This window comes from Truncatella angustata, assembly GCF_020726525.1.
Source record: "Truncatella angustata strain MPI-SDFR-AT-0073 chromosome Unknown BKA67scaffold_1, whole genome shotgun sequence".
Lineage (NCBI taxonomy): Eukaryota > Fungi > Ascomycota > Sordariomycetes > Amphisphaeriales > Sporocadaceae > Truncatella > Truncatella angustata.
Window position 1 is genome coordinate 1927970 of NW_025763381.1, and position 23194 is coordinate 1951163.

Sequence of the window (23194 nt, forward strand, 5' to 3'; positions counted from 1 at the left end):
TAGACAAGAACACGGAAGTGGACAAGTTGAATTCACTAATTGTGCAAGCTATCGCAAGGGAGGTGCGCATATACGAGAGGCCATTATGAGTTGCCCAAGTTGGGCCTTTGACTCAGGTAAGTATATACAAGTTGGTAGAGGTTGGCAAGGTATCATATACTTCCAACCAAGCAGATCTCCAGAAGCCTGTTTGAATGTAGATGCGCTTCGTATGATTGGGATTTGCCATCGTATATAGCTCTCGTGACTGACTTGAACCCTGAACAAGATACCGTATCGAGAGGACATGGGCCGGTGCCAATTGGTCCTGGCTAGCATGTCCTCCGAGGGCATTCCTTTCGACGATCTTTCCAAGGTGCGAACAGCTACTGGAATGCTGCCGCCTCTTCCCTGAAAATTGTCGTGAAGTATATGATACCATTTGGTATCTTGTAGCCTCCTGCAACATTAGACAAAGGGTTCTTGTAGAACCCTTTGTCTCTGCTCTGAGTGCTCTGAAGTCCCGCTTTATGCAGGGGACTGACTATATGAGCCTGAACAGCTTGTCATCATGTCGAAGCCCTTTCTCTCAGCCCACCCAAGTTCTCGCTGCATTCAAACTCCCAAGACTCATCCTCTTCCTCGAATCAGGTTATTTGAATCCCAGAGTAATACTCTCTCGTCCCAGCCAACGGTCGCTACCCACCCGCCAACGCCGAAAAGACACCAGTCCACACCGACGACAAACTCGGTATGTCTGTTCATGACGCCGAGCTGTACCCCAGGTTTGATAGGCGAAGAGCCCTCGTGTGGTCCCGACATGGTCGATCCATCCGTCCACACCCTTACAGTCATGTCGTAACTTGCACTAATCAAGATGTCGCGGGCATGAGGACTCCATGCTAGCCTTCGAATCGCATAGTCATGTCCCGTCATGAGCGATGTCGGGCCTTGAGTGGTACCTCTAATATCAAACGTGCGTATTACTCTATCCACACCGCCCGTTGCGATGACGGTATCATTGTACTTGTTCCAGTCATGTGTCAGAATCTCGGCGGGCATTGCAGGCGGTGCTATCCCTGGGGGGAGTGGCACAGGGGGTGCTGCATGTACGGGTATTTTATTGACGAGGTGGTATTGAGCGTTTATTGGTGTCCGTAGATCAAAGATACGAAGATGTGAATCTGTCGAGACAGCGGATATTATGTTGGGGTTCGAGGGGCAGTACGAGGTGCTGTATGTACAGTTGCCGACGGGAAGTGTCTTGATCGAGTCTTTCCTTGCCGGTGACCACTGGAGAAGGCAAAGTCAGAATTGGAAGCTATGCTCCGCCTACAGCACTTGGACTTACAATCTTTACCGTACCATCCCACGAACTGGAGGCGAAGGTGTCTTTTGTGACCGGGCTCCATGCCACCGAGAATGTTTCGCGCTTATGTTCGTGGAAGTTCATTACAGGAAAGTCGGGAACATTCGTATCGTATAGCTTGATGGAGCCGTCGCCGCATGCTACCAGCAGTTGGTTCTCGTTGACCTCTGACCAGGCGAGGTCATACTGAGCGTCATTGGTATCGAACGTTCGCTCGACTTGTATCCCCTGCGGTCCCAAAGCTAAGCAGAACAGCCGCCCATTTCCTACAATGCCATAGTTGGCGGCCGATGCGACAGCTATGCGCGAGTCGTAATAGGGCGAGTATTTCACTGCATATGGGTTGAAGCCGGCTGTCCGGAACTCCAGCATAGGCGCCTCCATAGCTAAGGCAGGTGAAGGCAAGACAACATGTGCAAGATGCTTGAAGATGGTGAATGGACACCTTGAGGTGTTGGAAGGTTGTCTGACTTGGAATGGACTCTGGGGTGGCATTTGAGCCGAGGGGCGGGGGCCTCGGCATCCATTCTGATGAAATTCATGGATGTTACGGGGGGGTTCATCCCACTGGCGACAAGCTCCGAGACCCTAGACCTTAGGCCCCGGGGGATGCAGCTAAGCTCTAGGGCAGTCTAGGTTAACCTAGGTCTTTTCACAGGCTGTCATGTCATCGTCAATACTGAGGTTAGTCTACTCTAGACTAGTCTAGTCAGACTAGATAGATGCCCTCGCAAATCTTTAAAACAAGAATCTCTCACTCTGTAAAGTACATGTAAACATTCTACGCGCCATACATGAAAGCTTTCCAGGCCTCGGGAGGTCACAGCACACATACATACGTGATGTGCCGCACGAGACCAAATCTCATATCGAGAGAGTTCACCTCCTCGCCATCACCATGGAGGCATGGCTGAAGGGGAAGAAACGGAAATCAGGGTCGATATCAGAACAGCCACCAGGTGAGGAAAACGAATCAACCGACGTCAAACTGGCAATTCTAGCCTCTTTGTTTCCGAACGTCGGCCAGGAGGCACTGCTTGAGTGCCTCCTCGAGCACGACGGATCTGTGGATGCGGCATCGCGAGCCTTGAGCTACGAACCGCCCAGGGAAGACAGGAAATCCCAAAATCGAGCCGTCCTTGGCCCACAAACATCTTTGAGACTCTACTCCTCTGCTCCATCAGACGGCCCGCAGTTCACATCGCCCAAGAAGGCCAAGTCGATGTCCAAGAGAGGTGCAACACTTCATTTGTATGATCCGTATGACATCGCTCAACATACGCCATGCAGTATCATTCATAACTTCCTGCCATCAGACGTTGCAAACGATCTTCTCAGAGAGTTGCTAGAAGAGTCTGTCACATTTGAAAAGATAACCTTCAAGCTCTTTGACAATGTTGTGCAAAGCCCGCATACCTCTACCTTCTACGTGGAGACGGACGAGGAACTCAATATTCAGAAGCATGAGTACTTCTATAATGGCGCGAGGCTGACGGTTAGTGAGACGGATCAGCTCTACCCTCAAATATCACAACTAAAGGCGGACCTAGGATGTCAGGAGAATCACCGCAGAGCTCCTTCGAGTGAAGCCTTTGGTCCAGGAAGGCGTCAACAAAGAGATAGAAAAGCGCATCAAAACCAAGTATCCCAATCGAGAGAAGCTCAGATTCCAATCCCCTGACACGTGGAAGCCAAATGCTGCTTTTGTGAACTGCTACGACGGTCCGCAGCAGAACGTTGGTTATCACAGCGATCAGCTCACGTATCTAGGCCCGCGAGCTGTCATCGGCTCTCTTTCCCTAGGAGTTGCACGAGAATTCCGTGTCAGAAGGGTTGTTCCTAAAGACGCCAATAACAGCGGTTCCGAGGACGCAGACTTGGAAGGCCAAATTGCTATTCACCTCCCGCACAACTCGTTGCTAGTCATGCATGCAGAGATGCAAGAAGAGTGGAAACATTCGATCGCGCCCGCACAGGCGATCGACCCGCATCCAATAGCTGGCAACCGGAGGATTAATGTCACCTATCGAGACTACAAGGCGAACTTGCATCCAAAGTTTACACCGAAATGCAAGTGTAGCATCCCGGCCGTGCTCAAAGTGGTGCAGAAGAGAAAAGAAAACTATGGAAAGTATTTCTGGATGTGTCATGGCGGTTATATTCCAGGAAAGGAAAACTGTTCATTCTTCCAGTGGGCGGATTTCGACGACAACGGCAACCCGAGTTGGGATAAGGATAAATACAAAAAGGGGCCACAAAACTCGGCGGCGGTTTCTGCACGTGAGCCTTGAGACCATCGATATTAGCACGAAATGAGGGAGCATAGATATGATGTAATGAAACGGTTCTTAGTCGATGCGATTGATCGTAGAAACGCGCAGCTCTCGTTGACACCTTGTTATGCAATCTATAGACCTGGTTCAAGCGTTCAGACCTCAGATCTCAAGGGTTCTCGTATTGTGGTGGGATGCCCTTCCACCCATAAACACGCTCCTTCTTCAACTTACCCAAGTCCACATCGTTCAACACCCTCGAGTTGAGACCGCGGTAAACATGTCCGCGATCATGCCAGGATCGGTGAACCTCTGACAAGGCGGCTTTTTGCTCCTCGCTCATCGATACCGCCTTATTCTCCACGGGAACGCCGCAAACTCTGCAAAAGCCCTTGTTGAAGAGGCCGTTGCCCATTTTGTAGTAGCTCAAGTTCTCTTCGCCCTCGAAGGCGACGTATTCTTCGCGAGGGTATGCCCAGATCGCGCCGTACTGTAACGTGTCAGTATTTCCACGCACTAACACCTGCGGTGGCCACCAAGACAGATGGCCCAAAGAGAAAGGATACTTACTCGACCACAGATACTACAGTCGCATTCAACCACGCGGCCATCATGCGTCTCGCCTAGGGGAGACGAGTTCATGGCAACTCTGACAGCACCACAGTGACAGCTTCCATGATATGTTGATGCATTCTCCGGCGCAGCTTGCGGCGGGTGACCGGCGTACTTGGCTGGTTTGAAGGGGGCACCGTATGATGCACCGTCCATGCTGGCGATGCGGGATCAGTTATAGGGCAAGGACGCAGCTTCAGAGGTTATATTGGCCACTTACAGCTTAGTCTCGAGGCTCCAGATGTCCAGGTCTTGAAACGTTCGTGCCTTTTGTTTCTTGCTTCAGTACGTACTCACAAAGTCCAACGCGCGCAAGAGAGAGAGAGAGAGAGAGAGAGAGAGAGAGAGAGAGAGAGAGAGAGAGAAGCTTGACTTACATTCAGAGCAAAAGCTGGGTTTTTCTCCTCGCCTGGCTGGGGAGGCTCGAAATAGCCGATGCAGAACAGGGAGACCCCGCATGTAGGACAGAACTAATGTTGTCAAAAAATTAATTCATCAATTCACATATTCCCCTGCCTCCATGCTCCTCTCTCGTATCCGCCTCACCTTGTAGTGCATGCCTTTCTTGCCAAAGGCATAGTCGGCCAGACTGCCTTCATCGCCTCTGATCCAGGTAAAGTCACTTTGCTTCTCGGGGTAGCACCAGAGGATACCCTTTTTGGTGCACGAGCTGCAGTTGCAGGAGTATAGCGATTTGAGTTCCGGAAGTCTGACCTCAAAGACGTGTGCCTTGCAGTGACAGTTGCCACGGTAAGTCTTCAGTGGCGCTGCTTGGTCAGCCATGTTGATGGTTGGGGAGAATAATATGATGACTTAAGAGGAACTCGTTTGTATTGTGGTTGTTGTCGTGTTTTGGACAAGTGAAACGAATTAAGGCAATGGGATTTACCATAGAAAGAAACATGGGGTTGCGACACTGTCAAAAATCAGAGCGACACAAACTTCGTCTTATACTTGAATTCTCCCTACATGTGTAAGCTAACCACCACATTACCGTTTCATATCAAACTGAAATTTTTGTTGACCGCCTCGATAATAAAAAATAAAAAAGTGAGACAGACTTCTGCCTGATTCTTAGACGCTGAGCTTCACAAACCGACCGATCCACAAACACCTGAGGAAGCTACGATCGCTTACAGTAGATGCGGGGATTGGTTTTGTTGGAGAGACAGCTGAGCACATGCGCTCAGCCGTCAGTGGCTTTGAGAGTTTGTCCTGACTGGCTCGCGCCGCGTGCCCTGTAGATATCCATTCATGCGGGTTAGGAAATTAAACACGATATTGCCGCGCTATCAGGTGACTCACACGGTAGTACTGAGAATACCCGAGTTGTCCGTGGGATTTGATGCAGCTCCAGGTCGGCCTCAGTTGATCTCACCATGTGTGAAGCAACGTACGTTTCCTTGAATGAGGTGCATGAAGCTGACTCATGGGTTAGTGAAGCAATATTGTTGCCTGGCGCCATGGCCCATGGCAGAAGAACAAATTGCGTTGTGGGGACGATCGGTCATTGTCTTTGGCTCTGGGGTGGTTTCTCGGACTCTCTGGCCGCTTGGTCAGATTGAACGAGGACCATTGAATATCGAAATGCCGCCGTCTTGTCCATAATATGTAGCAATGCTGACTTCGGCGGTTCCGAGACGCCCACAGTATGGTCGGACTGCCGCACACTGATGCAACATAGCTATGTAATGGCACACTATTCTTTGAGGCAAGGCGAGCGCGTTTTTACTTTCTTTTGAATTAATCGAGTACGTGAAGTACATATACTAGGCGTGACTGCAACAGCAGTCCTCGTTCTCCATCGTACATGTGTAAAGTAGAGATTTCCCAGTCTGGAATCGTTGAGATGCCATTGTTTGACCCAATCCGTTTTATACAGTCCCTTGACGCCAAACGACATGACAATAAAGATACAGCTCTCGCCAGAGATTCCGGAGATTGATCCCCTATTGTAATACAATGACCTGTGGCAGCCCCTCCCCACGCTGCCAATAATTTACAAGTACTCGCTCTCAATTACTAAAACACCGGAAAAGGCCCAAATCGAATAGGTGTGACACATGAGGATCTCCAGAACGCCTCATGAACTAGTAATTCTTTCTCCCTCAGAACGAGGGTCGGGGGCCACGGTTTCCACCACGGTTGCCACCACGGCTGCCACCACGATCGCTCCTTGCGGAAGAGAAGCTATCCTCAAAGGAGTTGCCTCTGCTTCCTCCTCGGGAGCCGAAGCCGCCGCGGTCGCCTCGGTCGCCAAAGCCACCTCGGTCACCAAAGCCGCCTCGGTCGCCAAAACCGCCGCGACCACCTCGGTCACCGAAGCCTCCTCTGCCACCGGATCGGCCGCGATCGGAAGGCGGGGGTGCTTCATCATCGTGGCCAATCCTGATACCGGGAACTCTTGTAAGACCACGGTTGTTGGCGCTCTTGGGGCTGATGGCAGGAACTTGCTCCCTCTTCAGACCCAGCTGAGACCAGTTGTTCAGCAGTTGAACAACATCTCCTGCATCGAGTCTTCGGCCAAACTTCTGGCCAAGTAGAGCGTGGTAGACACCATTGAACTCGTAGGGGCGGGTTCTTCCATAACCCCGTTCGACGTCCTGGAAATACTTGGCTACTTCCTCAGATGGCTCATCACTGGCCAGGTCAAGCTTCGCGGCCTCGATATCGTGGTTGGGCTTGATGGGCAGACCTGGCAAACGTGCTCGGGCTTCGTCAATCTCCGGCTTGGCCAAAAGAAGGTAGCCCTCTCCACCGGCACCGGCACGGCCAGTACGTCCAACACGGTGGATATACTGGTCTCTGTCCGGAGGCAAGCCCACTTGGATGACGTGACTCACACCGGGGAAATCCATACCTCTGGCGGTAACGTCAGATGAGAACAGGATACCACTCTTAGTGCGACGGAATGCATCTGCGTTTCTGGTACGCTGGCTCTGCGAAAGTTTGGAGTGAATGTCGAAGATGGGGAAACCGTTTGTACGGCCAAGTGACGTGTTGGAGAAGACGCTGAAGGCGAATTCGACGGTAGCAGTGTTGGAGAAGAAAACTATGGCCTTGAAAGGAGGAGCCTCTGGGTTGGTCTTGGCCAACTCGGTAGCCTTGTTTGCAATCTCGAGGATGGAAGGGAACCAGTTCTCGTAACCAGCGCATGGCACAATGTACTGAGGAACCCGCTCGTGAGTAGGAGCCTCGTCTTGGTTAATCGTCTGAACAAACTCGAAATTATCTGTCTTGACCAAGGTCTTGGCCAAATGCACGACATCGCGGGGAATTGTTGCCGAGTACAATAGGGTTTGGCGGTCGACTTCCTTGATGGGTGGCACGAGTTGAAGAATATTACGGATCGCATCGGAGAATCCGACATCGAGCATACGGTCAGCTTCATCGAGAACGAAAGCCTTCAGGTTGGGGGCGGCCACTCCAGTCTCGCGATCGGAAAGAATGTCCTCCAAACGACCGGGTGTGGCGACCAGAATGTGGCAACCCTCGCGCTGCATCTTGTATAAAGACTCCCGCTTTCTTGTTCCACCGACGGCAGTTTGGACAACGATACCGGTATTCCTGACTAGTTTCCTGGCCTCGACTCCAATCTGTTCGGCCAACTCACGGGTGGGCGACATAATAATGGCTTTGACATCACCGACCGAGGCTTGGCGGGAAGCATTTCGGTTTGCGAGCTCGGGGTGTTCCTGTAATAAGCGTTGCAGAACGGGGACCAAGAAAGCGAGAGTCTTTCCAGTGCCGGTTTTGGCTTGTGCGACCCTGTTGAAAAACGTAGTCAGTAAGACTGTCAAACATTAGGACATGGCAGTTTGGGATTCACATACAAATCTGTGCCGCGCAGGGCTGGGTTAATTGTCAAAGACTGCACATCCGTCATTTCTTTGTATCCCATGCCCTCGGTGATGGAGGAGATGAGCTTCTCGTGGACACCTAGTCGACTGAGATCGGCGAATTTTGTGATGAGTTCAGAACTAACGCTGGGCTCGGAGACATGGCTGCTCTCCTGTTCAGCAACAGCCTCAGCAGAATAGAACCTGGGGGCTAGGTTTTTTAGTAGGCTGGGTCGCAGAGATAGGCGGGCTGTGCTGGGTTGTTGCTGCTCAAGCGACTGAATGCGCAGGGCAGGCCGCAAAGATGAGATGGTCGAGAGCTGGCGACGGGCGACATTGCCCAGACGGGCGTGTCGCGGAAAAGATGCCTTGAACATGGCAAATAGATATTAAATAAAGCGAAGAGAAGACCAGTAGACCTCGTAAATACAGTAAATGAATGGACTGAGGGCGATCGTTGGAAGTAGTCTCTTCCTGTTTTACAGGATGTGGAACAAGACGAGAATGGGAGAAAACAACTTTTTTTTTCTCTTTCTCTCGCGCGATAGAAGCAATCCTTATCGGGTTCCATTTGCCTCGACTTTCGCCTGCGTCAATGAAATTTTTTGGGCACGGTCCATATGGAACAAACCAGGACCCTTTTTTGCGACGCTTTTCGGGCCCCTTACAAACTGCAGGTCGCTTGTTCCAAGCCAATCAATCTGCACAAGTAGCGTCCTTGGATCCACCCGACATTCCGAGTTCACCTCGCTGCCCACTCATTCTTATTGCAGTACTCCGTACTCCGTACATGCCTACAAACCATTCGAATGAATCTACACTAAGCATCTCATCTGCAAGATCATGTCAACGCCGACGTTTGCGCTATGCCATAAGCTGAGCTCAAAGCCAGGCAATCGTTGAACCAATTATCTCCCAGGAAGCCAGGCTATCTTGCATCGAGCTACCAAGCATGATGTCCGCCGTGGCAATGGAGAAACTGATAAGTTATGATCACACATCGCACTAGACTAACCTAACCTAGCATAACTACAGTAGAATACAGACTTCAGGCAAGTGTCCTTGAACATGCGCCAAAGATAACGACAACGTCGACATAGCCAGCGCCCATACCTGAAACTCGGGATTTAAGTGTACATTGGCTCTGTATATAACACTTGAGTGGCTTATTTGGCGAAATTTCTTGCAGCTTGTCTAGCTGCTTTTGCTGCTATGGAGTCTGGGTCGACTGGTTTTGGTTCCAGTGCAGCAATTTGACAGCCCTCGACTGCAGTGGAAATCGGCTACCTAAGTTAACTATGAGATTGTCCTCTTTGCACCTGTTCAATCTGCGCCTCACGAGGCGTATCGTTATCGTTTGTACCAGGTGATACGCATGCCGAGCAAAGAGCAAGAGAGTGCTCGGCAACTTTCTTAAGTTGAAGCGTCTCGTGAATTCCCAACCTTAACCAAGTCCGCCCACGTAATTGTACGCGAATAGTTGCAATATCAGAAAAGTGATGCTGCCCCTCACCTTTGGCGAAGCAACTGCCCCTCGGCCTGGCAGAACCCGTGAGTGCTCGTTGTTTCGGGGTGCTTTTCTTCTCAACATGGCCGACGTTTTCACTGCTCGTATGATAGTATACAGTAGGACCTCTAAAGAAAATCTAAACCTTAAACTGGACCCCCTGGAAGGAGCTCTTTGGTAACCACAACCACAACCCAGCCAGCATGTGCAAGGGCCCTTTGAGTTTCATCGTTGCATGTAGTCCATGGCCTAGCCTTATGAGTTCCGACTTTACCCTGGTCAAGCCCATGGTTTTTCGAGCTATTTTTGTATGTAGTCTGTACGTCAATGAGAGAATCAACATTTTTCAAACCTGTTGGCACTGTCAAGTTTATAAGCACATACTGCGTCCGTATCCCTTAAAACAAGGTTGCGCGCACAACCAAGTGCCTCCCTTTACCTTCTCAACAAGATTATGGAATCAGTGGACGACTACGGCCTGCAGGTTTTTGGCATGCTGCCTGCTTCCTTGCAATCCAGGTTGCCTACAATGCCCGCGCAGCTCAAATTACTCAGATCTATGCAGTCTGCTGTTACGAGTGGCACGTCTCGTAATGACCAACAACCACAACAAACACGCCGTTCAAGGTTTACGTCTATATTTGCCAGTGCAAGCAGCAGCAGCAGCAGTAACGTTGGTAGTTATGCTGATTCGACAGATTCATCCTCTTCCGAATCCGCATCATCAACTTTCAGCCGCCACTCGGCATCGACCTCACTATCGTCCATCATGACAAGCGAGGATCATCAGGCGTACCCAGAAGACGCCATGGAAGACCAAGAAGCACCGAGCAATGTGCATTACGAGCAACTGGGTGAGTACTGTAGTCATATATAGTCTGATTTGTCTTTGGGCCTTCTACAAGTTGCCCAGTGTCTTCATGGGGTTATAAATGCCTAGTAAAGCTTCTGGATTCTTCTTGGAAACTTGGCCATTTTGGTAAGAGGAGATTAAGAGGCTGACCTATTCGCAGCAAATCAATTCTTGCGATATGTGAAGGAGGTAGACACAAGACGGAATCTGGACAATCGGCGATTGCTCGAACCGTCATCGCGAATGCAGCCATATGATCGCAAACTCCCTACTCGCGAACCACGCCTGCCGCGTGAGTTCAACGGAAATCCTCACGATGCCGTCGATCAGCGATGGTCACCCTCCGGCATTAAGTGGAGATACGCACGCCAAGGTATGTTGCGCCCGATATTCGTTCTTTTTAAGCTGCTATAGCGCCTGACATGTGATTGTGGAACTTTAACAACTAACACAGCCCACAGGTGCACAACTTGCAGCGGACGCATCCAACGAGCGACATGATCCGTCTTTTGAACGTGATGCCTACATAGATGCGGTCGCGTATTATTTGCGGGCTTGTCCAGATCAGCTTGATCATGGTGAAACCCTCAAACTTCGCTGTGCAGCTCCTTGGCTTGCAGAGCAGCCGCATCCAGCGCCACAAATCGCCATTGCCCGCCCCACGGATAGGGGCAGGACGTTCCTGGCCGACACCGTGAAGTACGCCGTCGTCGTCTTTGTTATATACGCTCATGTGCTCTGGAGTTTCCTGCTCTCAGCATGTCGGATTGGCGCTTACTTGGAGCGAGAGTACAGTATAATCCAATGGCTTACAACGAACGGGTACGGATTAGTAAACGCGGCTGTGAAACATGGAGTTGTATTCACCGCCTGGGTTAATGCGATGAACGATGGCCGCTTCGGACATGTTGTCTCCTGGACCATGGACAGCGTTCTCAGTGGGATAGAAGATGGGTACGGGCAAGGTATGGACCATATCCGGCAGCAGGATACAAGAAAGGAACAGCCCAGAACATGAAAATCATTTGGCCGCCAATAACGCCAAAACTGCTCATCCCCGTTAGGACAGATCTATAGCCAATGGCCTTTCTCACAACCTGGACGCCTATGCATGGCATGTTCCGGTCGAGCATATTGCCGGCACGGTTGCATGACTTCTTACATAAACTTGGAGGCAATGTGGCGTTGAATAGGGACGCAAATCATGAAATTAGCATCACTGGGCGTATAGAATTATAGATTTGGCTAGGATAGCATCATACAGCGAATAGAACATTGCATTTCGATGGACATAGTCCTCCCTTGGGCGGATACAAAAATGTATTATGCATACCCGCAATTGGCTGCCCATGAGACAACCACCACTAGACCCTGGAATAAAAGAACAAGCCGCTAGGGGATTTGATCTTCGTGGAAAGGAATCCAAAAGCATGGTATAGCCAAGATGAGTGTTCTCTCACCAATGCTTGATGCTAGGCACCTCTGCGTTTATGCGAGCTCTCGTGTTTAGTCCCTGGGCATCTCCAGGTTCGGCTACCTGTGCGAATTCGCCAACTATATATCTGCTCAAACAGGCCGGATAGATGTTGCTCACAAGATGCTACCAATATTAATTCTTGGTATTGTCAAGAAAATCCAGGCAAAGATACAGCACCACGCCGCCGCTGAAGACGGAGAAGCGAATGATCGACCACAGAGCATGAGACTCTAAACAATGAACTTGTCCAATTTTCATTCTACAGACTCGACCACACCACTCCAAGTCCTCCTTGAGCAGCAATGGTCACACCATCATCTTCCGCTACGAAATGTGTAGACCTGTCGTCAATGGGTTCCAACTCGAGATTATCACATAATATCTCTGGGTATTCTTTACTCGGACTTGTGGCTGACATATTAATGCGAGTATGGCCAAGTGTCAATGAGTTGCATGGCTTGCGCGTTGTACCAGGTTTGGCAAATATCACGTCTGTTCACTGCCGGGCTAGGTATTCCCGAGTCCGGGCACTGCACCATCAAGGAATGCTGCGTCCATCATGAGCTTTTGCCCGCCTCCTTCTCAACCTTGATCTTCTCCTCCATTCTTCGTCTTGCCGCCAGGATCATCTCGTCCCTCCTTCTTTGCAGTGCTGACTGGCGGTCGTCCTTATTCGAGCTCCAGCCTTTCTTGTCGTTCGTAGCGTCATCGTCCACCTGGCTTACTTTGCTCTGCAAATTGTACCGGGTGATCAGGTCGGGCTCTGCCGGCTTGCCCGGGGCTTTCGCCGCTTGTGTCTGCGTGGGAGGTGTGGGAGAGCTCGGCGGCGGTGGGGGTTGGAAGGTGATGGGGGGCTGTAATGAACTTGTTAGTCCGATGTTTGTCACCTCGTCACCTTGCCCGCTGGCAGGGGATTAGTGATGACGGGGCACGAGTGGACGACCCGGGGAAATGTGCTGCTAGAACAATGACTCACGGTCGAGACTCTTCCGCTCAGGATACGGTCCGTCGTACTCTGCACGCTGCCTCCTGTGCGCTGCAGATCCCACAGTATCGTCCGGCGGTCTACCTGGGGAAACATCTGCTGTATCCTCTCGACGGCGGCTTCCCTTGCTCTCGCGGCGCTAGCTGCATCGCGTGCTGATTGTCTCTGTCCTGTTTGCGAGGACGAAGATGCGGAGAAGAAGAAGTACCGGATTGCTAGACCGGAGATTACTACAATAAAGATAAGTGACGAGACCGAGATCTGTTCATCTGCCATGTTTAATTGGATGCACTCTGCTCGGTAGTTGATAGCACAGGCTTTAAATGGTGAGATTGGGGGGTGGCGGCTGGTGGTAGAAGTGTGTTGAACGGAGGAAGGGTTATTGTGTAGGAGACAAAGCGACGATGTGCTAAATGACCTCAGTACATAAGTAACGAGTTGGTAATGGACTGCAATCAAGCTGTCGCGTGGCGTGGAGGCTTGGCGAGCTGGGATCTGGCTACTGTAATATCGTGGTCCGGGTCCGGCAGGGGGACGACATCGGCCTTTACTGGCACCGATCATATACATTATGGACTAGACTAGTCTAGGCTTCAGAGGCAGTCATGATATCTGAACATGGACAGTTTACTCCGTATGTAAACGTATAGATTTCGAGCGGGAACTTCAACTACAATCATGTTAGATGTTGACACTGAACAATTGTTACCTCCGTGGACGAGAATTCCTATGCGTTGCTGTCTGAGACTGAGTACGCCAACAGTGAGCACCCCGTCTCGAGTTGTAGGTGCAAGCATTCGCGAGGGGCTATTGGGCTGGCTATCACAGCTAAGCAGGTTGAGTTTGTGTGACTTCGCCAATCTTTGTCTATAGCTTGCATCTTATCATACCTAGCATACCCAAATTCTAGACTAGTCTGGGAGAAGCTTGCTATATTAGACATATACTGCCGCATGTGGCTCACTCAAACCACATTCAATGAAACAAACTGTGATAAATATCGAGGGGACCAAGGACACGTGGGGAACTGCCCCCATAGACAAGTCCCAAGGCAGCGAACAAGCGATCATCTTCACATTCCCAAGCGGGTTGGAAGCTGCAATGATGAGGTTTTTGCGTTAACGAGGCTATAGTGAGGGGCCAAGGACACAGCGAAAGCCATCATGAGCAAGCTCAGAGGACGGCCCCTAGGAGATAAAAATAACTTTAATATTCATTTTCCATTAGGAAATTTCAGATATTAAACTGAAAAGCTGTCGAGGTATTAGATTCATGTGCCACGAAGCACAAGGTCGTGCAAACTCACAACAGATACTACACTGTAGGGTTGTTAGCTGGATAATGCCCCAGGCGGAAACGGCAAACCGACCTTGATCTAAGCTGTAAAGGAGTCAGCGAAATTACAAAGACACGGGGAAGTAATGGACAGCATACCCAAAAGGCAAAGACTATATCTTCCATTAGCAAATCTCAACCATAGGGTAGGGAAAAGTGTGACGAACAGAGCTAAGGTTGAAGCAGTTCTACGGGCTGGGAGCAATTGCCCAGGTAACAACCCTCGGCAGCGGTAACTTACTGCCGACCTCCACCGCCCGGCAGAATCTCACCGCTGGGCTGTAAGCTACCCCACATGGGCTCCTGGCGACAGGTCGGCCACAAATGATCTGTGCGCGAGAGCTATGGCCGTGCTGATTGGTGGGCGCATTATTTGGTAAATAAACGCGTACTGATCTTTATGCAAAAGTGTCTATGGTGGGCTCCGGGCAGCGAGGAGTTGAAGTCATACCAATGTACTAACAAACACAGCAGTCAGATCAGCAGCAACGGACACCCCGCCGACAACATGAGGGTTATAGAGCTGATCATAGACGGCTTCAAGTCGTATGCCGTGCGAACGGTCATATCAGGATGGTAAGGCACACATTCTGGGCATGTGTTCAGACAGCGCTGACAAGGTCGCATAGGGATGAAAGCTTCAACTCAATCACCGGGCTGAACGGTTCGGGCAAGTCAAATATTCTCGATGCGATTTGCTTCGTTCTCGGCATTACACAGTTGACGACGGTGCGAGCGCAAAACCTACAGGTACGCCCGCCCCAATCCTCGAAAAGTTGGTCTGCAAATGCTGACTCTGTACACACAGGACCTGATCTACAAGCGAGGTCAAGCAGGTGTCACGAAAGCGAGCGTCACGATTGTCTTCGATAATAGGGATAAGAAGAAGTCGCCGATCGGTTTCGAGGAATATGCGACTATCAGTGTTACTAGACAGATCGTCCTTGGAGGCACAACCAAGTACCTGATCAATGGTCACCGAGCACAGCAACAAACAGTCCAGAACCTCTTCCAGTCAGTTCAACTCAACATCAACAATCCCAACTTCTTGATCATGCAGGGTCGGATCACAAAAGTCTTAAACATGAAGGCGGTTGAGATTCTCGCCATGATTGAGGAAGCAGCCGGCACACGAATGTTTGAAGACAGGAGGGACAAGGCGCTCAAGACCATGGCCAAGAAGGAGATGAAACTGCAAGAACTCAAGGAGCTTTTAAACGATGAGATTGAACCAAAGCTCGAAAAGTTACGGACAGAGAAGCGCGCTTTCTTGGACTTTCAACAAACACAAAACGACCTCGAGAGGTTGACCAGGGTCGTTGTGGCTCACGACTACATCAAATATCGGGAAAGACTAGCGCAGTCTGGCACAGACCTGGAGAACAAGAAGCAGCGACGACAAGATCTTGAAGATTCGGCTGCCAGATTAAAGAGCGAAATCGCAAATCTCCAAGAAGAGGTCGACAAGGTAAAGTCGCAGCGGGACAAGGAGCTCAAGAAGGGCGGCAAAGCCAGAGCGCTTGAAGAAGAAGTCAAGAAGCACTCAAACGAGCTCGTTCGTCTCGCGACTGTCATGGACTTGAAGAACTCAAGTAAGACTGAAGAGGAGGAACGCAAGTCGTCAGTGGAGCGAAATGTTGCCGAACTCGAAGCCTTGTTGAAGGAAAAGACTGAAGCTTACGAGCAAATCAAGACGAAGTACGACACCGCCAAGGAGGAAGATCTGAGGCAACACCAAGAGGCAGAATCGAAAGAGGAATTGCTGCAAACACTACAAACCGGTGTTGCATCCAAGGAAGGTCAAGAAAGCGGTTACCAGGGTCAACTACAAGACGCCAGAAACAGAGCGGCAGCTGCCTCTACAGAGCAGGAACAAGCAAAACTCAAGATCATCCATTTTGAAAAGAGGATAAAGGAGGAAGAACCCCGCGCCAAGAAAGCAAAGGAGCAAAACGCGTCGCTGCTCAAGGACATCGAAGGCCTTCAAGCTCAATCACAAAAACTTGAGTCGCAATGGGCAAAGCTTGGCTTCGAGCCAGGCCAAGAAGAGGATATGTACAAGCAAGAGTCGACATTACAGCAATCTATCCGCAATCTGAGACAGGAAGCGGATGCCCTTAGGCGTAAGGTGGCCAATATCGATTTCAACTACGCTGACCCTACGCCTAATTTTGACCGTTCGAAGGTCAAAGGTCTCGTTGCCCAGCTTTTCACCCTCGACAAAGTACACACACGGGCTGGGCAGGCACTAGAGATCTGTGCTGGCGGCCGCCTATACAACGTGGTTGTTGATACTGAAGTCACCGGTACCCAATTACTTCAAGGAGGCAAGCTACGAAAGCGAGTCACCATCATCCCCCTTAACAAAATCTCGGCTTTCAAGGCATCGGCACAGACCATTGCCACTGCCCAAAGAATTGCGCCTGGCAAAGTCAACCTGGCTTTGTCATTGGTTGGCTACGATGATGAAGTATCCGCAGCGATGGAGTTCGTGTTCGGCAATACTCTTGTCTGTGAAGATGCAGAGACCGCCAAAAGAGTGACATTTGATCCCAATGTGAGAATGAGGAGTATTACTCTTGAAGGTGACTCTTACGACCCTTCAGGAACACTCTCTGGTGGCAGCTCGCCGAACTCCAGTGGTGTCCTCGTTACTCTCCAGAAGCTCAACGAAATTAATCGACAACTCCGAGATGCTCAACTATCGCTGTCTAGTCTTCATGGAAAGATGGCAAATGAGAAGGCTAAGCTTGATCAAGCGCGTAAGATTAAACAAGACTTCGACCTCAAGACCCATGAAATCAAGCTTGCCCAAGAACAGATCAGTGGCAACTCGTCCTCTTCCATTATACAGGAGGTTGAGAACATGAAAGAACAGATTGCTCAGCTCAAGGCGAATAGTACAGAAGCGAAAAAACGTCAAGTCGAGGCTAGCGCGGATGTCAAGCGTATTGAGAAGGATATGAAGGACTTTGAGAACAACAAAGATTCCAAGCTAGTCGAGCTTCAGGCTTCGTTGGATAAGCTGAGAGCGACGCTAGCAAAGAACTCGACAGCCGTCAAGAGTCTCCAGAAGGAGCTCCAGAGTGCTCAGTTAGACTCTGAGCAAGTTTCCGGCGATCTTGCTGCGGCGCGAGAGCAGCTCCAAGAAGTCGAGCTTGCTATCAAGTCCCAGCACGAAGAGGTTGAAGAGCTTATCAAGAAGCAATCTACACTGCAAGAGACACATGACGAAGCTCAAGCGCAATTGGACGACGAACGAGCCAAGCTTACTCTTTTCGACGACGAATTACGTGCTTTAGAGGAGGCAACTCGCTCCAAGAACTCCCGTATCGCCGAGGAAGGCCTTGAGATGCAAAAGTTAGGTCATACCGTGGAGAAGTTCCACAAGGAGCAGCAGCAGGCCAAACAAGAACTCGAGCGCATGGAGCACGCACATGAGTGGATCGCGGACGAGAAGGATAACTTTGGTCGCACCGGCACACCATACGACTTCAAGGGTCAAAACATCATCGAGTGCAAGTCGACCCTCAAGACACTCACCGATCGTTTCCAGGGCATGAAGAAGAAGATCAACCCCAAGGTCATGAACATGATTGACTCGGTCGAGAAAAAAGAGGTTTCCTTGAAACACATGATGAAGACGGTCATCCGAGATAAGCGCAAGATCGAAGAGACAATTGTCAGTCTAGACGATTACAAGAAGAAAGCTCTCCTCCAGACTTGGGAAAAGGTAAATGGGGACTTTGGAAATATTTTCGCAGAGCTATTGCCTGGTGGAAGTTTCGCAAAGCTTGACCCGCCAGAGGGCAAGACCATCAACGAGGGTCTCGAGGTCAAGGTGTGCCTGGGCAAGGTGTGGAAGCAAAGTTTGACGGAGTTGTCAGGTGGTCAAAGGTATGTGACTTCCAATCTCTGTAGCACGGTGGTTGTGGCTTGAGGCTAACAAATTGCAGATCACTGGTTGCCCTTTCCCTCATCATGGCCCTTCTGCAATTCAAGCCTGCGCCTATGTACATTCTGGACGAGGTTGATGCGGCTTTGGATATGTCGCATACACAAAACATCGGTCGCCTCATTAAGACGCGGTTCAAGGGTTCACAATTCATTGTAGTCTCGCTCAAGGATGGTATGTTCCAGAATGCAAACCGCATTTTCAGGACGAGGTTTAGCGAGGGTACAAGTCACGTCCAGGCATTAACGCCTGCGGATTTGAAGTAAATATGAGGATACCACATAGTGATGAGTAATGACAAGGCTATGACGGACAGGTCGTGTGTGGATTATTGGAAGCACTATACCATTGTATTTCCTAGGTTCCACAAGCGAGGTTAGAAGCATTAGTATTGCACGGTTGGGTAAAGCCAAGGGTTGGCGGCACATTTTGATCTTCAATTTCACCATATTTCCAGATACATATAACAGTATGTCCATGACCATGTCCACGTGCCCCTGTTGAATGCAACCTAACATTCGCTAGGTCTCTTGCGTAGTTTGCTCTAATTACGACTTATATGCGGTGGAGATCTATCTTTATTTTCTTTTTTTAACTTATCTAGTCGTGCTTAGTCCTTTAGGTAATGGTGTTCTCCCCGTTGCTCAACCTGCATCTCCATTCCCACGCCGATCCATCCCACTCTATCCTCATCGGCCAGCCCCCCTTCGAACAGCGGGCACGCCTGCATACCAAGACATCCAGTCTTCGGCGCACCGGGATCAATGTCTCGGAGCGCACGAAGCGACTTATCCGGCTGCACTGCATGGCGATTGCCCGTGTCAGGATCCACGTTGGGCAGCTTGCAACGGGTCGTGTGACAGGAGATGTTCAGAGACACGGAGCTATAGAGACCAGAAGAGCCGGGCTCGAGACGGATCTGCTTCCACGTATCCTCGTCGTAAGCAGGCGCGCCGGTCACTGGTGAATGATTAGATTTCATTACCCGGCAGTCAGGATTTCGTTTGTGATAGTGTAACTTACGGATGATGTTGGCTCTGAAGCGCATGATATCGAGCTGTTTGAGGTCCTCGTCCTTGGGTACTTCAGCAGCGAATTTCTGGACGCTGGAAAGATTTTGAATATTTAGAGGATACTGTGTTCTGTTAGCTGACACTTTCGTGGGCCGCATCTGTTGTGCAAGGCAAAGCTTACTCCATCCTGGAAGGCGACAACAGGCTGCCATCCGATCACCTCCTTCTTGGGCGCGTTTTTATGGACCTCTCTCAGATTACCTGGGTCGATCCTGAACAGTCCCAGCTTGTTGCTGACACCCAGGTATAACTGAAGTTCTCTGGGCAACTCCTGGCCCATATTGAGTGCGCGGAACGTGTCCTTCCAGATGGTGACATCCTCGTAGGTGTAGCCCCTAGCCTTGACCTGCTCCGCCGCGGGGAAATCCACGGGGAGCAGGACCTCGATCTCCGGCTCTCCCTTCAGCCACCCCTTCGTGAGCTTCGCAGAGATCGTGTCTACGACACCTCTCCAGCCGGGCTTCTTCCAAGGGAACCGAAGAATCAGAAACGCCTCCTTCGTCTTCATGCTCTGCTTGCGCAGCTTCATCTCGTCCGGCAACCACAGCTCCACCGTCACGGTCGCCAACCTCGCGAACTGCCGCTGGGTGATGAAAGTCCACGAATGCCCGTCCTTCTCGTCTTTTTCTGCGCTCGGGTCCACGTGCACCGGGAACCGCGACTTGAGCTGCGCGAACGTGAAAAGTCTGTCAAACTCTAGCCCTTGCGGGAGCACGCGCGCCTGTGAGACCTCGATACCCTTGCACGATTTGACCGGGTAGATGACCATGGCCTGGACCTTGGCCTTCTGTCCATCCTTGGCTTCGTGAATCTGCGGTGTGTATTGTGATTTCAGATTGCTCTTGGATGGCGCCAGGCCGGCGAGCGAATGGGTCTGCAGGAGCGCATCGCTCTTGGCCGGTGATACAGGAGGTAGTATTATGACTACCGGGATCAGGAACGCTAGAAGGGTTACAGAAAGCAGCCATATGGAACTGGAGTCCATGTTCATTATGGCTTCCAGCGTGAGGTCGCCCATCTTGAATGTCGGAGTTCTGGTGTTGTGCCTCTGTAAGCTCAGAGCCGATATCGCGCAGGTTACCGGCTTTGTGTAAGTTAAGGTTTAGTGAAGCTCGGCTCAACTCTGGCTCAAAAGCAACGCAACACGTTTGGTCTTCCAAAAAAGAGGGAAAACTTTGCTTCTATTCAGTGATCAGGTCAAATCTAGAGTGCCTCCCTGTTGAAACATTTGACGCTCCTTCAGGAGCACGATAAGCACGCGCGACATGGTGCGTGATGAAACTTGAGACGCCCAGGAGGTGAGGGCACGTGCGCAACCGGCTGAACTCGAACTCCCGTTTCTCTTCACTTTTCTGTATTACAAACGTATATGCACGTTATTGCAATCTATTGTGTAACTGCTTTCTTCACAGCCAATGCTTAATTGATGTGTCCACCAACAAGTCCAGTCACACAAGACCGATTTGATGACTACTAGGGACCACATCAGGCTTAACGGGATTCGAAACCCCGTGGAAAGGTAGCGCTGAAAGACTCGGCCTTTCTACATAAAGTGCTTAGTCGGCATGGAGTGAAAAATTACAACGTCGCATGGTGTGAGTATAAAGTTGCGTAGCTTATGCTATTGGGCTTGGCCACTGGCTGGATGACGCTGTGCGAGCATGATTCATGCCTACGGTCCATGGCACGGCACTGGTTGCCAAAGATGCAATGAGGTGCAGGAGTCGAGGGCAGTGAGACGACCAAGGCTGAAAGCATGAACACATAGTTTCTCCACGCTGCGGCTTTCCGTCCAAACCGTGAAGCCGTCTTGAGGCGCATTCCTCGGCCCGGAATCTCAGCTCTATCGTGCAGTGCAACATGGAAAAGGCTGGGGTTTGGTTAGGTGGCATTTTCGCTAGCGAGCGTCGTAATTTCATCTATTGAGCCTGAAGTCAAAATACAGACATCTTCTCAATGAGCGCTCGTATATCATCAAATGAGACTCTCTCATTACAAGAAAACGAACATGGGCTATGACACGCTTTCCACTTTCAGGCTTGTCAAAAAGAAATGCACTGCATGCGACCATAGGCAAACTGAAAGCACACCAAGAATACGTAGACTCGCCAACATTTTACCGCTAAAAGTTAGTGAGTGAGTGAAATACCCATTTGGTTCTATATTATTGCCATGATATAGCACCCAAGATTCAGTTGAGGAATGTACGCGCTTTTGCATCTGCCACCTGGGAAAGAAAGTTTTGCATTGCGGGCCTTTGGAATTACCATCGTATGTTCGAATCAACTCCTGCTGGTGGTCGTGACGTATGGTCTTTAGAACCAAATGCTAGAAAGGCATCATTTCATTTATTCCTCTTTTCGCAGCAGATCACATTTGCAGCGTCACACTGGTGTACATCACTAACGGGGTGCAATGCCCATTGCCCCTGATCCCACTAACTAGTTATCCCATTTCCACGGGAAGACATCATCGCTCGCCCTTTTTGAGGCTGAAACGTTGCTTGATCGACCACTTGATGATGAAGGAGCTCGAAACGTCATCAGGTTAAGCCTAATAAGATTCTCAAACCTGGAAGTTGACGCTTCCTGCACAATAAACGGAGCCATGAGCATCAATGACGAAAGGCGAATGGTATCATGCAACGATCTAGCGCCAATACTTAATTTTTCTTGTCGGAGTTATCGGCGCCGACAATTCGAAGCTAATGCCAGGTACCGAGTCTCATTGGCGTCATGGTTTACGCTATTCTTGGAGGCATTCAGCTTTTTATCACCAACCGCTTCACTAAAGGCGTCCATGAGCGTTGAAAAGAGCCTAAACAGAAGAAGTATAGCTCACGAGCGGGCGGTAGCAGTAGGCCGACGTCGAAAGCGCCGAACGCTTCAGGTAGAGACAGATTAGAGGGAGCGTGGCGCCAGGTGGAGTCTACTTCATGTTACAGCAAAATGGTCTGAGGTTTCGTAAAGTTAACTTCGTGTAGATCTTGATCTGTCCATATTGTGGAAAACCGCCTACAATCGATCATTGCTGGACCTATACCATATGCCCTGTCACAACATCTCATATCCCACGTATTTGTGCGCTGCCCCTTGCAGGCTCGACAAGGGAAATAGACGTTTGTCGCATTTTCGTTACGATTTTTTAGCAAGGCCCATGATACGCCTGCCATTCATCCATCCCCGGTAATTAGCTTCCTTTGGTTGACATGATCTCCGATGATGTTACCAAGCATTGCCGGTTATTCTCGAAACCCAGAAATTCAACCTTGGGTGGGTCCATAATTGCTTCCCCACGAGCCGTGTTTCTACTACTATGTACTGTAACGGTCGATGAAGCTTGACTTTTTCGAAGCATGCTGCCCGTGACTTGACGAGCTAGCTGCCGTCATGAGCCTGCTTCTGCAGGCGCCGGGCACTAAGGGTGGACTGTGTCGAGTAGTTGTGACAAGTATCAATCGTCTCAATTAAAAACATATTGGGTGCCGCGTCAGAGCCACTTGGTAACCAACGAGATAATCTGACGGAATCCGCCAAGACTTGCCAGGGAATCAGGCTTCCTGGCCGGGGTACCGGGGGGGGGGGGGGGGGGGGGGGGGGGGGGGGGATATTATAATATCAGAATGCTGGCGGTATGGTTAAGATAGCTGTCGAGACAGCTCTGAAAGTCAAGCGCCACATGAACCCAATGGAGTGTTTCCACATATACTTGCCATGCCCTTGACACGAGGTTACAAGATTTGCCGCCTGTTTCCGGCGCTTCCTCGTCAGGCCAATTGAGTGACATGGGAATGCGTTCGGGTTGTTCGCCTTCAAGGACTTGACCAATGCTCCACTCAAGGAAGTAGCAATCCTATTGACCCTAGCCTACATCGTGTTGAACACTGTAATTTTCTCGAGCAAATTTACGATTTCCTTGCATTTTATGCCGCTGGCAT

The 23194-nt window shown here is 50.3% G+C and overlaps 7 protein-coding genes across 7 annotated transcripts; 2 read left to right on the top strand and 5 right to left on the bottom strand.

Moving 5' to 3' along the window:
* Positions 1-609: 609 nt before the first annotated feature.
* On the bottom strand, positions 610-1732 carry BKA67DRAFT_529644 (WD domain-containing protein; the record flags this gene model as incomplete). The annotated part of the gene is made up of 2 exons (XM_046099104.1): positions 610-1272; positions 1331-1732. 2 exons carry the CDS (start codon positions 1730-1732, stop codon positions 610-612), a joined length of 1065 nt encoding a protein of 354 aa, XP_045963624.1.
* A 294-nt stretch (positions 1733-2026) lies between these two features.
* On the top strand, positions 2027-3707 carry BKA67DRAFT_544620 (uncharacterized protein). Its single transcript, XM_046101278.1, has 2 exons — positions 2027-2843; positions 2899-3707. Exons 1-2 carry the CDS (start codon positions 2247-2249, stop codon positions 3637-3639), a joined length of 1338 nt encoding a protein of 445 aa, XP_045963625.1. The 5' UTR covers positions 2027-2246; the 3' UTR covers positions 3640-3707.
* A 10-nt stretch (positions 3708-3717) lies between these two features.
* On the bottom strand, positions 3718-5402 carry BKA67DRAFT_15652 (Mss4-like protein). The gene is made up of 5 exons (XM_046095145.1): positions 4780-5402; positions 4611-4703; positions 4454-4500; positions 4192-4390; positions 3718-4111 (listed from the first exon to the last, which is right to left on the bottom strand). Exons 1-5 carry the CDS (start codon positions 5014-5016, stop codon positions 3791-3793), a joined length of 897 nt encoding a protein of 298 aa, XP_045963626.1. The 5' UTR covers positions 5017-5402; the 3' UTR covers positions 3718-3790.
* A 552-nt stretch (positions 5403-5954) lies between these two features.
* BKA67DRAFT_686021 (P-loop containing nucleoside triphosphate hydrolase protein) lies at positions 5955-8674 on the bottom strand. Its single transcript, XM_046109019.1, has 2 exons — positions 8067-8674; positions 5955-8001 (listed from the first exon to the last, which is right to left on the bottom strand). The coding sequence occupies exons 1-2, from the start codon at positions 8447-8449 to the stop codon at positions 6342-6344; spliced, it is 2043 nt and encodes a 680-aa protein (XP_045963627.1). The 5' UTR covers positions 8450-8674; the 3' UTR covers positions 5955-6341.
* A 1226-nt stretch (positions 8675-9900) lies between these two features.
* BKA67DRAFT_544632 (uncharacterized protein) lies at positions 9901-11724 on the top strand. Its single transcript, XM_046101279.1, has 3 exons — positions 9901-10433; positions 10593-10805; positions 10894-11724. Exons 1-3 carry the CDS (start codon positions 10034-10036, stop codon positions 11448-11450), a joined length of 1170 nt encoding a protein of 389 aa, XP_045963628.1. The 5' UTR covers positions 9901-10033; the 3' UTR covers positions 11451-11724.
* Positions 11725-12466: 742 nt separating this feature from the next.
* Positions 12467-13170, bottom strand: BKA67DRAFT_529649 (uncharacterized protein; the record flags this gene model as incomplete). Its single annotated transcript, XM_046099105.1, has 2 exons — positions 12467-12763; positions 12886-13170. The coding sequence occupies 2 exons, from the start codon at positions 13168-13170 to the stop codon at positions 12467-12469; spliced, it is 582 nt and encodes a 193-aa protein (XP_045963629.1).
* A 5534-nt stretch (positions 13171-18704) lies between these two features.
* Positions 18705-20624, bottom strand: BKA67DRAFT_686025 (MOSC domain-containing protein). Its single transcript, XM_046109020.1, has 3 exons — positions 19379-20624; positions 19208-19319; positions 18705-19144 (listed from the first exon to the last, which is right to left on the bottom strand). The coding sequence occupies exons 1-3, from the start codon at positions 20273-20275 to the stop codon at positions 18795-18797; spliced, it is 1359 nt and encodes a 452-aa protein (XP_045963630.1). The 5' UTR covers positions 20276-20624; the 3' UTR covers positions 18705-18794.
* Positions 20625-23194: the final 2570 nt, after the last annotated feature.